Below are 17,833 nucleotides of genomic sequence, written 5' to 3' on the forward strand. Positions count from 1 at the left end.
CATGTGAAAAATGGTAGCTACAAAAGAATGTAATATTTTTATTCAAGCTTGCATGGGACAGTAGACTTCTGAACATAACCCAGTGCTGTGCTGGCTACAGTAGTTGCAGTAGCGTTTGTTGTGTAATGACATGCAAAGATACTGTGACAGTTACATTGCTGTGTGGGTTTTTTCTTCCTTGAGATGAGTCTTTATATTAAAGAAGCCACTAGAGAGTGGAGAAAATATAAAGTGATACTACTGTGTGGGCTAATGGATGCTGTAGTGGTGTTCACCTAATCTGTTTTGGGGTTAGTTGTTGGTTTTTCCCTTGTTTTGATTCTCTTTGATCAGTAAGCACCTGGATGGTATTCTAGAAACTGGTTTTATCTCTGATGTCAATCTGTGTGCACAACAACTTAAACCCTTAAGTGCAAGATTAAATACATTTGGTTTTGTGCATGGAGCTTATAAAGTTGTATTCTGCAAGAGCAAATTATTTGAAAATAATTACAAACAAAAGAATATGGTATTGGAAGACTATATATATTTGTAAATGTATTGTTTTTACTCGTCAACCCTTGAAGAATGCCCATTAACAGATTATTTATTTTTTTTAATCAATAGTATTACTGCTTATTCTGTTTTAGTAGTTCTTTCCATCTGATGGACTATTTGCAAATTAGTGGGGAAAAGCCAGTTAATGGCACACTCAGCTTCAGGAGCAAAACTGTTCCTTTTTCCTTAATGATGGCAATATATGAAATGCCGAGGAAAAGGTGGGAGAATTGCACTCTTGTGTATTTTTTGTTGTTGTTTGTTATGTTGAAAAAGGTTTTGTAATCTGTACTTGTTCTTCTACTGAAAATGATAGAAATGGAACACTGAAAGAAGCATCATGGGTCACAAAGTTGTTGTGTTGCCTGTTGCTGTTACAGGCAACTGTGTCATATGATACCATCCATAAACTGCTCCTACCCCAACAAGTCAGCAGGTAGCTTTTGTAGAGTGTTGTTCTGTAAATTCACATTAAAACAATATTCTGATTTCTAGGCCGAGTGTGCTCGTGACCGTTTTGTAGGCATTTCTAAGAGTATAATAACTTTCACCTGTCAGAAGTGAGCTGCACATCAAGGCAGAATTTAAGAAAACACTGTCAGCTCTGTCTCATTTTTCATCTAAGACAATTAGGCTTTTTTAAGACCCATTCTTCCCTGCAGCTTATCACTAAGTTTCTTGGCATGTTGTGTTCTGCACGTAATAGCTGGTATGCAGCTACTCTTGCTGAACATTAACAGTTTCAGTCCTGCCAAAGCTTTAAATGGCACAAGATTGTTTTCCTGAAACCACTCAGCAGTCACTTTTTTCCCTGTTGTTTGGTTTTTTGTTTTGTTTTGTTTTTCCTTCCTAGATAGGACAGGCTCCCCTAACAATGTTTTAGTGGTTTGCATGTTCCTTCCTCACAGCTGCTTGTGGGACAGAGCATAGCAGGGCACGCTGCACCGCGTTGATCCTGCTTTGAGCACATATCTCCTGGGCTACTTCCTCTCATGTTTTTCCAAAACAGATAAAAACAAATGCATCTGTCAAGTTGCTATGTACATATGCACAAGCATGCTAAAGGACTTCTTGATAAGCAGCAGGGTGGCACCGTGTTACTTGCTGCCAGTGAGGGTGACTGCACTGCTAGCTAGAGGTCAGGAGACTGAATGAAGTTGCGTGTAGCAGTAGTGCACTTGTTGGTTCTGAATGTGATTTATGAATTGGAGACATGTCAGGTCCTAACCAGAAACAATTTGTTTTATCTGATCCTTAAACTGTAGCTGATTGTTCTGATACAAAGGAAGCATAAACTGTGAAAGCATTAAGCTTGACTGTCACGGCATTTAGTGTAAATTATTTTTTTTTCTTACAGCTGTTTTTATAGAGTGTAGAGTCTTTGCAGAAAGTAATGCAAGGGTTTAATTTGCAGGAACCTTGGGGACTTCTAAATACAAATTTTTGATCACAAAAATGTTTTTTATCTACAAGAGGAGTAGGAGTTTAGTACAGCATAAATTTTAGACCATATACTACTTTGTAAAATAACAAATGTAAAATCTGTGGTCATAACTCAGCAATATTTTATATATTTAAAAATATTCTTTGACATTTGTGTCTGATGTTAGTGTTAAACCAAGAACTCTTTAAACATGAAATCTGCATCTGTACTGAAATATGTAGTCCCACTGATTGAAGAAGAGCCACACTACTCTATGCTTGTTAACAAAATAATTTTATTTTCATACTTTGAAGGAAATTAAGCATAGTGTAATGTCTTCTAAGTACTAATATAGTAAGAAATAATAAACATGCAACCTATTTTTGGTGGTTACACTTTAGATTCCTCAATGAAGCATCTGTGAAATAAATTGGTACTTGACTAATTATTTGTTATCTGTGAGCTTATAAGACTGCGGTTTGTCCTCTGCCATCTTATATTTATTATTTTTTATGTACAGGATGTGAACGAAGATCCTGGAGAAGATGTTGCACTTCTCTCTGTTAGTTTTGAGGATGCAGAAGCTACTCAGGTTTTTCCTAAGCTGTATCTTTCCCCACGTATTGAACAGTGAGTAAGAGGGTTTTTTTTTTTCTGGAGTGTTCAGTCTATATAATCTTTTAACTTCTCAATATTTTCCCAATATATTCAAGAAATGTTGGCTAGATGATAACAAACTGTTGCTTTAAATTGCTTAAAGTCTTAAGGGCTACTGCAAGCGTATGTGTCATGGAGAAATGAGAGTTCTGCATCTGTGCCTGAATTACATATGGATGAAGAAAAGTCATCACATCAAGAATATCACATGTGATATTCTATCACTCTAATCCATGAAAGCTGTGCTGTATTTTCCTGTAGCAGCAAATTTGGGTACCTCCTATGGTACAGCATACCAGTAGTGATTCTGTGGGGGAATTTTTAATTTCTTTTTTGGGGGGGGGGAGAGGTACATTCTCTGTATAAAAAAAATATATTTTAATAAATTATTGTTGTAGAAGCTAAAGGGCTGTATTAACTGTGGTTTAGGAATTTGCAGCTTTATTAAATTACTGTTTTCAGAAGTGTATCTGAAGATTTCAGTTTAAGATTATTGAATCTTACTGATCTGTTCACCTGTTGGCAAACACATTTGCTGCGAAACTAATTTCTGCTCCTAAAATGGAAGGCTGAGGACTACAAATCAGGAAGAATGTCTTAATGTTTCACCTTCCCTGCAGTATCTCAGTCTTCTAATGTCTGCTTCAAAAAAGTAACTGCATGAAACTGTTCAAGTAGACTGTTCATACAACAGTCAAGCTGGTCTGGCATTGTTTCAATGATGCTTTCTTTTTCTGGTTAATACTGCAGTGGCTTTCATCTAAAGTTATGACACTTGTGGGTAGAGAAAAGATGGGAAATGCTGACTACCACAGTTTTAAAATAACTCAGTGATAAAGTTTGTGTGGGTGAAGGAACATGGTATCTTGACATTTAGTTCAACAGGCCATTGGTCTGGATAAAGTGTTGGATGCAATTTAAAAAATAAAAAACAAGATTTGATTTAGGTAAAGGCATAAGACTTCTCAGATATTTAAGAAAACACAGATTACACACACATACACACAATATATTTAGTGGCTTCTATATTTTCATATTTCTTTTCCATTCACTACTTTTTGTCAACACTAGTTGAGTGAATAATTGAAGTCAAACATATAATTTTCCTTCAGTATTCCAAAGGACTCTTCTGCTCAGCTACAGTTAAAAGCTAATGGGTTGTCAGTAGTTCCCCCTGTATTTTCAGCTTGAGTGACATGTTGATTTTTAAATATATTTTGGGCCACTGAGGTATGTCTGTCTAAATGACCCATGTGCTAATGAATATGTTGCTTATTTTCTCACTTTGTAATGGTATCTTTAGAAGGATTTTAACCTCTTGATACCAACCAGAATAGTAATATGGAGGAACACTTTCTCATCCAAAAAGTATTACATTTTCTGTCAGCGGCCTAAAGAATATCTGATTTTAGGTGTGTTATGTAGAGCAATATAGTAGAAAGATACCTGGGTGTTGTTAGCACATATCTGACATGTCTGACATATTTATGGCTTTGTTTTTTATAGCTTATGTAGTTAGGTTCAAATCATTCCAGTAAACCCTGGAGTTCCATGCCACACCTCCTCACCTTATCTGTGTATCAAAGTTGAGATGCTTCACTCATATAACTCAGCCCTGTCCTCATGAATTTGTAAGGTGTTCATCATAGTTGCTAGATACTGGTAACCCCCAATCCAAGAGTTTCTTGTGAACCCTTACACCTTCCTTTATTCCACTAGTTACATTTTATGTGCTGTGAAAAAATGTATGTTTTCAATGTTAGTCCAATTGCACTTTAATACCCAAAATACAGTCTCTTGTTCTTTCCCCAAACCAATCTCTTCTCTGTTTAGCAGGGACTGACAGCCTAGATATTTAAGTTTCCAGTGTTTGGGAACTGAAGCAACAATGTGTACTTCTTTATACTTATTGCCAAAAGTACAAAAAAACCTCAAAAAGCCCTGTGGATTAGTTTAATGACTTGAGGCCATGGCATGTTACATTTGAATTGTGTTCTGCTTATAAAAGTTCTTTCCTGCTGCTAACAGTAATTACATCTACAAAAGCCATGTAAGCAAATTACCAGTGTATTTTTTTATGCAGTAGATTGTGAGGTGGAGTAACTAGTAGTTGACAGTTCCCAACATAACATTCCCAAGTACTCAACAAAACAGAATAAATATCAAATTCCCACAATTATTTTGCTAATACTAAACTCTGCTCACCTTAAGAAGAACAAGCAAACAGGAACAGCGTTTTCCTGACATACGAAAAAGCATTTTCAGACAGAAACAGTCCTGCTTTGTAGAGAAATAAAAGCAAAGGGCCTGTTTGTGTAATGTGCATTATCTCCTGCTTTCCAAAGAGGTTTCCTTGCTTTTTTGTTCTGCCATATAAACATGCATTCCCACATTGCATTTTCTAAAAATTATGCTTGCCCACAGATTGTCAGCGAATTTGAGTCCTAGCAAAATGAATACAGCATTTTTGCTTTCAAGGGCTATTGTAAAGCACATTTGCTGTTTTTAGATGGACATTAAGCATAGTACTGATAATGACTGCTCTTTGTCATAGACTCTGGAAGAGATTTGCAAAATGAAGAAAGTTTCTGCTATTATGGGTTGGGACTAAGGTGTTAGTTCATCGATTGGCTTGAAAAAGCTCAAAACAGCAGGTAAAAATGCAGTAGAGAAGTATTGTGGCTCATTCAAGTCAATATCAGTGTTCCATTGACTTGTGTGATGTGGTGTCTGGCATCAAGATTGTCAAGTTCAGTTCTTATAGTGAGAAAAATGCTGTCTGTAGCACTTAAGGACAAAGGATTTGTGTTCCTTTATAAAAATATCAGCAATAATTATTCATAACTCTGTGTTGTTTAATTCTTTATTTTAAACTTGCTAATTTAAAAGTTCCTATAAGTACTGTTGTTCACAACACATTAACAATTTCTATAATGTTTGCTTAATTTGAAATCAATTACTTAAAAAAGCTCTCATTTTATAATTTTAATAATTTTTCTTGTTCTTTTTACCCCTGCATCAGTAAGCAGATGCTAATACAGTCATTTTTAATGATTTTAAAAATTATATTAAAATGAAACATGGGATATTTATGATAGCTGTTTTTTTTTAAAAGCTGCCATGAAAACTGCAGCATCATAAAATCAAGTGTCTGCACACTTTGGGAGGAAGTGGTAAGACCACAGACTGACCACCCAACTTGACAGAGGATGGTGCTTGTCAGCATCCTTGAGAGTGTGTGCCCAGCTCATCCTGCCTCTCTTCTTCCTCCCACCCAGGGCATGGGACTGGCCACAGGATGCTCTGTAGCTCCTGCTGATGGCTGTTGTGCTTTGGGGAGAGGGTCAGAGAGCTGAGCAGTGTCAGTGCTTGAGGTCTCTCACTTGGTCATCAGCCTGACCTCCTGCTGCTGGGTAGGCACAGACATATTCTGAGGCTGTTTCTGCACTCTGTGCAATGAGCTGCTGGGATATTTTCCCTCTTTTTTGTCAATGCATTATTCGTAATGTCTCTAAACCTGGCAGTAAAAAGCATCTTGCTAGCTGAAAATTATCTTTTTAGTGAAAGTATAATAGACATTCACAGGGAAAGGAAATCTATAATGAAAATGGCCATCAAATCTTTGGTTTCTATTTATTAAAAGTCACTAGACTCTAAATCCAAGGAGACGGTACAAGATGGAACAGCTACTTTCTATATGAACATTTAAAGTGTGTAGGCCTACTACACATGAATGTGGATCAGAAGGGTGTGTTTTTTTTAAAAAAAACCTCTTTTTTTTCCTTCATGAGTGTTCAGGCTAAAGAAAAATCAAATCGGGTTCGTCTTGGTCCACATCTTCAGAAAAACAAAAAAAGGGCTGGAAACACTGTTGCTCAGTAAATGCTGTGTTCCCTGGATTCACAGAAATAATCCTGCAATAAACACTGTTGTCCTAGAGGGCTTTTCTCTGATAAATATGCAGACGTGAATATTCTAAGAAAACCAGCTGTCAGTAGAACTTGTTTTGCTTAAATGGATCAGGCTCCATGCTTAGGGGACTGAAATGGTTGGGTTTTGCTGGTCTGGGAGCTGTGCCAGAGGGTTCTTCGTGACTGAGGGTGGTATGCAGAGTTCGGTGACTGCATTTAACCTTCTGATGCGGGCAGAGGAGAGTAACAAGAACCTGGGCTGAACTCTTTGACTCAACTGGGATTGACAATCAAAACAGATTGACTTGTACCCAGGTGTTCAGCCGTACTGGCTGTTCCTTTCTTTTCTGAAGAACACACACAGAACAATTAGTAAAAATAGTAGTAGAGCTGTAGAAGATTTATGTGTCCGTAATCTAAGTGGTGCTTGAATAGTCGGCATGTTGATGCTGTCCTTAAATGCTTCAGTTAGTGAGATTTTTAAGATGGTTTTCTTTCAGTTAGAGACTAAGCAATTAGACCTGATCATTGAGGTTTGAACTATTTGAGGCAGTTCAGTGGGATGGATTTTGTTGCTAGGTAGTGAGGTACCAGTTTCTCTGTATAGGAGAATAGGGGCAGTGTGACACACACTTTGTGACACTCCAAAGCTCAATGTTGCCTCTAGTCTCATCAAAACTTAGATTTGATTGCTGGGAAGGGTTTGTGCCTTCCTGGAGGTTTTGTAAGGTTTCTTTCAGAGTGCTAGCCTGTGTGCATTAGCCTGATGGTGAAGGGAGTATTTTTACATGATATATCAAGTACTTTACTCCATAAAGGGTTTTCTGGTATAACAGAAAAAGAATTATAGAAAATTGAATTAATAAGAAATTACAAAAGAAAACAGAAACAGGATTCAAGACAGCCCTCTCCAACTCACTTTCTCTGCGTATTTCTGAGTAAAGAGGAATGATCTACAGAAATTTCAGTCATTTTAAGCACATTTTTTTCCTTTAGGTACAAATCTTTCCATTAAGTCATTGCATTTTTTCACTTGTGTACATGTAGTTTATTCCAGTCTACCCTAATTAAACATACAATCGTGTTTTGTTGTCATATGCTATGAGTATACTGTGTTTAATATAATAATCTCTGTTTCAACACAAACATTTCTAAGCACTCTTGTAAAAGTTGTACTCAAATATCCTCCTCAGCGTTTTTACTGTGGTATCACTGCTTCTAGGTGTGTTTACCCTCCACCAAAGAGAAATAGTGGAGGGAAAGGGAATGAAGTGGTTTTTCTTCAGGACATCACACAGTATTCTTCATACTTATTCCCATTCTGACATCCTTGGTGCAGGACAGAAATGTCTTCCTTGGATATTTCTCCAAGACGTAAGAGCACACACAGCAGATTTTGTCCTCCTTTCTTGAAATGTTTTTGTAGGAAAAAGGAAGCCTGATGAATAGAATCAATTCATGTTAGTAGTAAACTGTGTCTGTCACAGGTGGCAGGATTTTTTTCATACCTAAAAATTAACACGAGTCTTTTGGGTTTTTTATGTAAGATCTTTTGTTCTAAAGAACTGTGTGGGCCAACTCTGGGGTCAGATTAAATTCCTTGAAATGTTTTTCATAAAATGAGTTAGGCTAAATGTCTTTAACCAGAGACATTTGGAACCAATGTCATCTTTTTTATTCTTTTCTGCTTTGTTCTGTTGTGCTTGTGAATAGAGCCAGCTTGAGGCTCTGGTAATTGGGGTTAAATGTTAACCTTAAAAATTCCTAACTAGATGCTTCTTAAAAATGCAATGAAAAAAACATGTCTTACCTGAATTGTAAAATTTATACATAGGTAAACTTGACTTGGGGTTTGTCTAGAGCCAATTGTGGTTTGATGGATAATGTGTTGATGTACAATATAATTAAAAAAAAAACCCAAAAACAAAACCAGAAATGAATTATGGAGTTGCTGGGAAATCACAATTGAAGCAGAAGTTTTTCTGTTACATACACTGAATTCCATGGACTGTCTCTTTGGCATGAAATTCTGCTCTTGCAGAATAAAAGTGCTTCAAAGTTACTGGCTATGTAAAATTTAAAAATTGTCTAACAAGTTCTGCCAATCTATCCTTAGAAGTAATCACATAAGCAGGTCATAGAGGGGATTTCTGTCACTTAAAAGTTGAGCTTTCATTGTTCAACTCTATCCATTCCATTTGGGTATTAATTACCAAAACTGACAAACAGTAGTTACAAGGAGTTAATTAGAGTTTTTTCTTGGCAGCAAATGCAGTGAGTATAGAAAGCCACATTTATTCAACAGTTATGAAAACTCAAATTTCCTGGAGTACGTTTTGAACCTGCTTTTGTTGATGCGTGGGTATTTTTCCCAGTTCTTGATACAAATCCAAACCCACCACTGCGGAACACGATACCATCTTGTAACAGAGTACCCTTTACTGAAACTGCTTTTGGAGGATTTGGGATATGTGGCTTGCTTTCTGAATATGGTGACTAACTCATTTGTTTTAGAAAACTTCACTCAGTTGTGATCTGTACGTTACAGTCTTCTGTCTTCAAAATTTTCCCAATTTCATTATTTAAAGCAGTTCACAAGAAGTCAGTGACTGTTTAATGCTTGCTTCCAGATGGTCACATTCAGAAGGTGCAAATCTTTGACCACTTGAAAAAAATAGTTGAGACTTTTCAAATAAAGCCTCTCAGATATGTGAAGTTCTGAATTAAGTTGTACATGAAAGACCTGAGGTTTCATTACCTCTGCTGTCATTGTCTTCCCCCCAAAAATCTTTCATTTCAGTGGGTTTATCAACAATTTCTGTCTTTAAGATTCCTACAAATCGTGTAGCCAATTTGTTAATGGAAAAAAAATCTGCATTTTTAAACGTGTAGTTTGGAAAACATACGTGTATGTGGACAATTAATCACAGATCTCATGTGTGTTATTTAATATGTGCATGCAGTATGTGTCAGAAATCCTGTGGAGAAAGACAAATTAAATTTGTCAGGAACTGAAACTTTAGAATGTGCAAATGTAAGTTCTTTAGTGTTGGATTATAAAACTTTCTTGAGCTGCTCTCTTGATCAGGGGGTGCTTAAAATACATGAGAAAACTTCAGCTATTTAGCAATTTCAGTGGAGAAAACTCTATTAGTACCAAAGCTGCAGACACCACAGTGCAGTGGAAAAACCTGTACAAATAGAGCGAAACAATTCTGCTTGCAGATATTTGCTGTAGAAGCCAATAAAAGGGCTGTGCTCTTCTGTGTGGTTTAGTGATGTCAAGCACTACTTGCTGGAGGCAGCTGTACTACTGCAATGCTTTCCTGACCTTAAATAGCCTATATGCTGGCTAATGCAAGCATTCAAATATAAATACAGGGCACATAAGGACAGAAGGAGGCCAGAAAAGCCATCTAGGCCCCTTCCCTCCCCTGAATTAGTCAGTGTCTTCCTCGGTATTCTTCTCTCCTGGTGTTGGTCCAAGATATTTACAAAACCGTTTAGACTAATTGTTCCCTTGTGTTGCCTCGGTACTGTTTATTCCATATGTTGAGTACTTCGTGCAAAGCAGTTCTGCTCTTCAGTGTGACTGCTGCTTGCTTTCTTTTCCTTTTCCTTTCTTCGTGCTTGCCTTCAATAGGAACCCCAGCAACAGCTGTGCAACCTCTGGCTGTCCTGGGAGGCTGCATGTACCTCAGCAGCCACAGCCCACTCTCAGGGCAAGTGGGACTTATTGGGGTGTTTTGTGAGTAATTCCTTCAGGTCATGTTTTTGGTCTGCATCCCAGATATTTTTATTTTGATGTTTGTTTGTTTTTTCCTTTCACTCTGTAATGGTAAGATGGTTAGATGGCATGTATGTGTAATTACATAGTGATCTTCTTAATATATTCCATTGCTCAAAGATTGTCTGTGTTTTCTTTGCAGCTGTGTTAGACTGTGTAATTTGCTTCCTACTGCCTCAAATCCTGTTGTTTTCAGTTTATATTCTTGCTTTTGTTCACTTACCTGCCACTTAAGTTTCCTTTACTGCAGCTTTTTTTTTTTTTTTTTTTAAATTCTGTCACTAATTTCTGGTTTCTGTTTTGGCCATTTGTTTTTAGCTCTGCACACATCTCTGAAAATGTGGTTCATTTTCAAGAAGTGAGCCTCTGCTATTTTGCACCTCAGGTAGCAGTTTTTCCTGCAGTTGACACAGAAACAGAGAGGAAAGGTCAATGATGAAAATAAATCCTGACAAAAGAAGCCTTATCAAATGTTTAGGCACTGTGTGGTCAACAAAAATCTAGCGACCCTTTTAATTGTTCTTTGTACACATCCAGAACAGTCATTTAGCTTTGTTTTTTATTCTAGTGCCTGTGATCTCTTATTTTAAAACATAACAGTATTTTATAACAGTTCAAAAAGTTTTAAATTTCTTTTCAACATTATTTCTTTTTAAAATTAATTGCTTTTATTTACCAAATGAGATGAAACGTGCAGAAAATTTTCATTTTGTTATGTTTGTCAAAACCTGGTTTATGTATCACCAAACAACCTCTTTTCCTCTCCATGGCAGTCATCTATTGAGACTACACGTCACACCACTAACTATGATCATATTGCTTCATACTATGAACATTTCTGCTGGTTGTTTTTTTTTTTTTCTAGTATTACATTAAATTTTTGCAAGTTTTTAATGTTTATAACAAGTTCTTCAATGTGTGATAGGTGTAGCATTTTTGTAGAAAATTCATTTGCAGCAAATAAGTGGCAGATTTCACATTGGAATCTGTGACTTCTTTGTTGGAAAGGAACTCTGAATCATCCAGCCCAGCTTCCTGCTTGGCATGGGACTACTGCCAGCTCTAGGTCAGGTTTTGTGTAGTGGGACCTTTGTCTGGTCACGTCTTGAACACTTCCCACAGTGGAGATCCTACAGGCCCCTTGAGGAACACATCTGCTGCTCTCTTGCCCTACTTAGGGGAGGAGTTCCTCTGAAAGTCCAATCTGAGCATCCCAAAACCTCAGCTGCCCCAGTCCTTGAGATCATAAAGATCACTCTGGGCTGAAGCTGTGCAGTTTGTTGTAGCAGTGCTAAGCAATGTCATTAACAGCATGACATTGATCATGGTGCTGTGGGACCAAGGTACTCTTCACCTTTTAGGTACCATTATTCCATTTCAACTCTGAATCCATGGCAGCAGGTATGTTAGGACCACTTGCTTACTCCATAAATTATGGTTCTTTAGTTAATCTCCTTGTGCTCCTCTAGCAACATGAGAATCAGATCTGAAGGATATCTTTCTGCCGAGGCTTTGTTCTGCCTGGAGGTCAGGATGAGCTGGTATAAAGTTACATTAAGTTCCCATATTGTTGCTGACACAGTAAAGGATGACATAAGGAGCCAAGGGAATGAGTTTGCTGCTTTCTGGCAGGTATCAGCAATTCACGTTTCCTTGGTATTAGCTGGTACATAACATGATTTACATCAGTGTAGGGCATTATGGGGCCAAAAATCAAAGAATTTGGGTCAGGATTCTAGGTGGTGGTAAGCCTTACTGCACACTAAGGCACTTAATACAGGGAGATACCTCTTTAGCTCCTTATACTGAAGGCTTCTAGTCTTTTTTTCAATACACAAATACTAATTTGTATTATCCTTTCTTAAATTTCATATAGTATAACCAAAAAGAAAATATTTGTACAAGTCACTAACAGTGAATGATCTTGGCAATGCAACTGGCATTGCTGAGTACTTTCAATGTACAACTGAGCACATTGAAAATCCTAGAAAAAAGGATCGATTTACCCTGGTTTTGTTTGTTATACTAATGCTATGAATGTCTAGCATTCTATTTTTATTCATCTACCAATCTGTTCAGCATATTTTGTTTAATAGTTTAACAGTAGAGTCTATATGCAACCACCCATGTTACATCAGACTCTCTGCAACTGGAATGTTGTTTACTTTTCACCAAGGCAACTCCCTGTTTTTTGTTAATTAATATCTACCAAGGTCCTACAGCTGGCTCCCTTTAAAGTCAGGAATGTAGGGGTGATCAGGATTTATAGGCACATTGTGCTGAGGCCTCGTAGCAGTGTGTTTTGTGCAACTAGCCTGCTGAAGGAGGTGGTTTGGGGTGTTTTTTTCATTTTTGGATTTTCTTTTATTCTTCCTCAGTTGTTTCAGACAGGTAATGTTTGTACTGCATGTGCATAGTCCTTTAATACCTGGTGCCATGATGTTATTCTCTTAAAAAACAGAATGAAACTGCCAAGATTTGTGGGAATGTCCTTGACAGCAGTAACCTCTGGCTATTCTTTTGGGATCTAAAGGAGAATTTTTCTGAAGTGGCCAAATTGGCAACTGTGTCTCATGTTTAAAACAAAAACATTTTATTTTTCTTATTTTTGACAACACAGTGTCCCTCAAATGTCTAAATTACAACTGTGCCAGTAAGGATTTTTTTGTTAAATCTTTACACGTTTTGTCTGGGCTTGATTTGAAATAATGCAACAAATACAGTATCCACAATTTCGTAGTGCTATTCCACTGATACAATTTTTTACTGTCTTTTAATCTGAATATCTGTTTTTCTCAAACTTTGATGTGTTTATCTGCTGGATAAATTAGTACCAAATACTGTCAAGGTGTGTAAATGTATTCATGTGTGTCAGAGAGATTTCACTATTAGGAAACTGGAACTAAATTGAGACTCCTTTGATAATCTCAGTCTGTTCCAGGTAACTGTTGCTGGGCCTAATAACATAGTCTTTCTTTATAGGCAAATTTTCTACCTAAAACCTATTCCTGCTTAGGGATCCTCCTTACTCATTGCCTGCCTTAACCATATAGGCTGTCTTGAGCCCATACTCTCTTAAGTGCACTGATGTGTGATACAGGTTCCTCTAGCATCTCCACTGTTGTCATTTGAGCAGTGTACTCTAAAGAAAATGATGTAAAAATTTTATTAAATACAGAAGTACATTTCTCTCCACTGTGGAAAAAGTATTTTTTAATAGTTTATATTTCTGAGCCTTGACCCATGACATAACATCTGAATAACATAGATACTCCACTTGGCAAGCTGATTATAATTGTATGTTAAGGCAAGCAAAAAGATCTTTCCATTTAATTCAGTCCTAAAAACCTGTGAAAATGCTGCATTCTATTTTAAGAAAAAACAGTAGGTAAATAGGTTTCTATCCAAAATCTGCCAATTGCTGATTGTGTTTGTGTTCTCTTGATTTTATTTTTTTTTTAAATTTCCTTTGTTGTAGGAGGACATCTTGGCAGAGCTTCACATATGTGGTTAGCTGCTTGCTGAGCCACACACAAATAATACTGTACAGTTAAGCATTTCTTCCTGCATCACCAATTTCTATTCTCTTGGGCAACAGGAGTTCAAATCTGGGCACAGATGACAGGCATAAACCTGTCTGATTGGATTAATAACATAGAAACTGTTGCTAGCCTCCATAGAAATGTTTTAAAGTTGGTCTCGTGGTAAGTTTTTCAACCCAGATTTAGATTTTATTATCGCAGCAAATAGATGGGTGAATAACTCTTGAATCCAAAATGGCAGAAGGAGAAACTGTTTCCCATTTTCAGGCTTGTCAGATAGTAATTCTGCCAACGGAGAGGGGAAGAGGGGATCTGGAAACCTGATGGGCAGTGATGATGCAGAAATGGCTCCTCTTGTATTGACTGTGGGGATTTCTTTCTAAACACTGTGGCATTTATGCTTGCGTAGCATTTTCAGTCTTCCAAACTGTCTTTTCTAGGAAACAAGAGGCAACTAGTTTAAGGAAGCATAAGTTTTTCCAGTCAGTGTGTTTATTCACACCTGGAATGGAGTTGTGAAGTACAATTGGTTTGCTTATCAGTTAGATATTTTAATCAAGAAAAAATGGGCGTTTTTGCAAATGTATGTAAACACAAAATTAGTGCTGCATATGGAAAGTCAAGTTTTGTGTTGTGCATTGCTAGTGAGAATGACCTCAATTTGTCCCTTTATCATAACCTTGTAAAAAGCTCAAGTAGCATATTTTGGGTAGAAGAAAGTGTATTTTGGGTTGCACTGTTAAATTGCACATGTGAAAAATCTATCTGCAATTTCCATCTAATTTTCCGTCTGTGCCTTTGTACTTGCGTTGGAATTACAATAATAGCTAACACTTTGAAGGATAAAGTTGTGTTACAGGAACTCGGAGGGAGCTAGGACTGAGATTTTAGGAAGAACAATTCTGAAATTCTGAAGAGATGATGATTATCAAGGATTTGGGTTACTCTCCTTTTTTGTACCTATGACATGGCGTGAATTCGGCTTTGGTTTTCTTCAGAATGCTGCAGCGGACATTTTATAAGCTCAGCCTGTAATTTTGTATGTGCAGTTTTAGACCTAAAAGCTTAGGAAGGAAAATACAAACAACCTTTAGAAATTAATTTGGTCCTTTGGAATTACTACAGTGTCTGGGCAGTCTTGAAACAGTACCTGGTAAAGAAACTTTCACCTCAATTAAGATACCAGTCCCTCAGATTGTTTTTTGAAACATCACAACTGTAGCTATTTTAAACTCCTTTTTATAATAAAAGTATCCAGAAGATTTGTTAAATAGTTAAATATTTATTTGTTAGATAGTACTGCTGGAGGAGAAGCCCCAGGTTCATTTGGATAGCTCTTAGTCCCATAAGAAAACAAAATAACACAAAGGGGGTTTTGGTGTTTGAGTATTTTTGTTGGGTTTTTTGTTTTTGTTTTAAAACCAACTGTAAGTAAAGTTGCAAATAAAAAGGAACCCAAACAATAAACTGTATCTTAGGACTTTATTTTTAATACTTCTTTCACCCCCCAAATTCTCGAAGCTTCTACTCTGTGGACATTGCTGAATCTCTCCCTTCTTTTTCACTTTGTTTGAATGTTCCTCTTGTCTTGCCACACCTTGCCCAGAACTCTCCCTTGTTCCTTTAACTAATAGAAATACATTTTTTAAATGTAGGTTTTTCCAACTAGGAGATTTTGCTTTTATTCTACCAATCCTCCTTCCTTTGGATTTGTCTGTGTTTCATCTCACTTTCAATGCAGATTAACATTGAAGGAAAGGTGAAATTGTCTGGTCCTGAAGGCCCTTCAGTTAGTAAAGGATAAAATTTTAAATTAATTTTTTTTCCTTTGGGATCTTGAAACACCTACCCCAAGTTTTGGACTCGATAAGTAATGGTTTGTAGTCAGCCATTTTCCAGACTTCCCCTGCTTTTATATGTATGGGGTTTTATTTCTGCTTGCAAAGTTAGAAAAATTATGCCATGTATTGGACATAAATTCCAACCTTTCCTAGCTTGTGGCTAGATGAGCTACAATTAGTTATTTTTAGTCCTGACCAAGTTTGCATAAATGTTCTTCAGGTTGACACTAATTAGACCCTGAATAAATACATGGTTCCTTGAAGGACAGGCAGCTTTTCCAAGTCCTGACCATAGCTTTAGATAGGTCACTTCCTAGTGGGTCTTCAAAGACAAAGGAATTTGGAGCAGGTGTTATGCAAGCCATAAGAGTGTGCATTTGTCATATAAAGACCTGGTGTCTTCTTTTTTTTCCACAGCTAATATGTGGAATTTGAAGTCACTACCTACGCAACAAATCAGTGCATTTCAGATACCATTTTTCACATATTATCAAATTAAAAGATGAAAATCAGACATTTCTCCAACCAATTTTGTTTTCCGTGCTCTGAATGTATTTAGGATACCAGTCATATTAGAAATGTCTGGGTGTTCTAACAGTTGGTAACAGTTGCATGTCAGTGGTTTGGCAGACTTGGAGAATAGGAATCAGTGAGTTAGTTACAAGAATTAATCTAGATATTAGTGTGCAGCACTTGAATATACAGTTTGTGATGTGTATAACCATGACCTCCAGTCTCTTCAGCAATGCTGTTGAAATCAGTGATTTCCAAAAAATAGATGCTCTGTCAGAAAAGAGATGCAAATCATTTATAAATCTTTTTGAGAAGTGTGTCTTTGGTTGTGTTGCTCAGGTGCTGCAAAGGGGCAACACAGTTTTTCAGGAAACTTGCCTTTCATAGAAGAATGAGAGTTCTATTCTTAACTGCTGCTTTTCCTCCTTGAACCTTTCAGCATGGGATTTCTTGTTAAGTACAAATATAAAGTGTCTTGGACGGCGAACACCCTTGCTCCTGAATTAAGATGATTCTATAGTAGTATCAGCCTTCATATCTTTTCTTTGTTGTAAACTTAAAGTTTTTTTCATTTGGTATTCTTTTTTTTTTTTTCCAAAGTTGTTTGTGTTAAAATATACAGCTTCTATTCTTCCACAGTAGGAAATTTCTGATAACTTACTACTGGGGCTTTTGCTGTATCTTACAAGAGAGCATTAGTTGCCAAGCCTTTTACAGTGTTCAGGGATGGCAGCAAGTTAGTAGGAAAGGGAAGGCTGAGAAATCTATTAGTGATTGGGCTTTTTCTGATTTTAATGTAGCAAATAAACTGAATGGCTGCTGGAAAGCACACATGTTGTCTTTTAATTCCTCATAGACAGATCTTTGGTCTGATGGTCATCTGTGCTGTAAGTCTGGCAAATCTTATTTGAACTCCCAGTGAAATTGCCAAGGCCTGTCTTTGACTGTAGCTACTGAATTTACCTCCCATGCTTGGAGGGATTCCTGTGGGCTTTTATCTTGAGTTCAGAAGGTTCATAATGAGATGCTTTTGTTGTTGCTGCCTTATGGAAAACCATGTCAAGGACTGTGGGTTTCAATATTGAGGTGTACCAATTTGCAGAACTTGAAATAAATTGGCCTATCTAGTTGCACTTGCTACCTCAACTTTTACCTCAAGTTTCCATTTGTAAAAATACCTCAAGTACCAACTCAAGTTTGCATTAGTCTCTCTTAAAGAGGAAAGGAAAAGAATGGACTACATAATCTCTAGAGATCTCTTCTAACTCTTGACAATTCTGTAATGCTGCATCAAGTAAAATGATTGTAGTTTTTTCTCTCTCTCTGTGCCAAATTTTGGAAAAAGTTAAACAGAGCTAGCTGTACCTATCATCACCCACATTTCTGCTGTATACTGCAGTGGCTTGAAAACAAAAAGCACAGAAACAGAATCAGGCAGCAGCTCTGGCTAATTACAAAATTTGTTCACAGAAGAGACGTTAGCAGCAATGGTTATGATTGCTGCAAGACCTTCAGTAAAAACTCTTGCATTGTCTGTTCGTAATCTTCTCTAGTGCTGAGCTGCATCCCTAAATCACTGCTGTATTTGGGGGATGTAATTTACTTGCCCTTCTCTCGAAGGA

The 17,833-nt window shown here is 37.0% G+C and overlaps 1 protein-coding gene across 3 annotated transcripts in view; it reads left to right on the forward strand.

The window, feature by feature from the left end:
- Nucleotides 1-17,833, forward strand: part of BABAM2 (BRISC and BRCA1 A complex member 2) — a 162,526-nt gene that overhangs the window by 84,386 nt on the left and 60,307 nt on the right. For all 3 annotated transcript variants that reach the window (XM_071739394.1, XM_071739393.1, XM_071739395.1), the window contains exon 7: nt 2,481-2,590. In XM_071739394.1, the coding sequence (XP_071595495.1) occupies nt 2,481-2,590 (110 nt within the window). The remainder of the gene's footprint in view (nt 1-2,480; nt 2,591-17,833) is intronic.

This window comes from Heliangelus exortis, chromosome 3, assembly GCF_036169615.1.
Source record: "Heliangelus exortis chromosome 3, bHelExo1.hap1, whole genome shotgun sequence".
Classification (NCBI taxonomy): Eukaryota; Metazoa; Chordata; class Aves; order Apodiformes; family Trochilidae; genus Heliangelus; species Heliangelus exortis.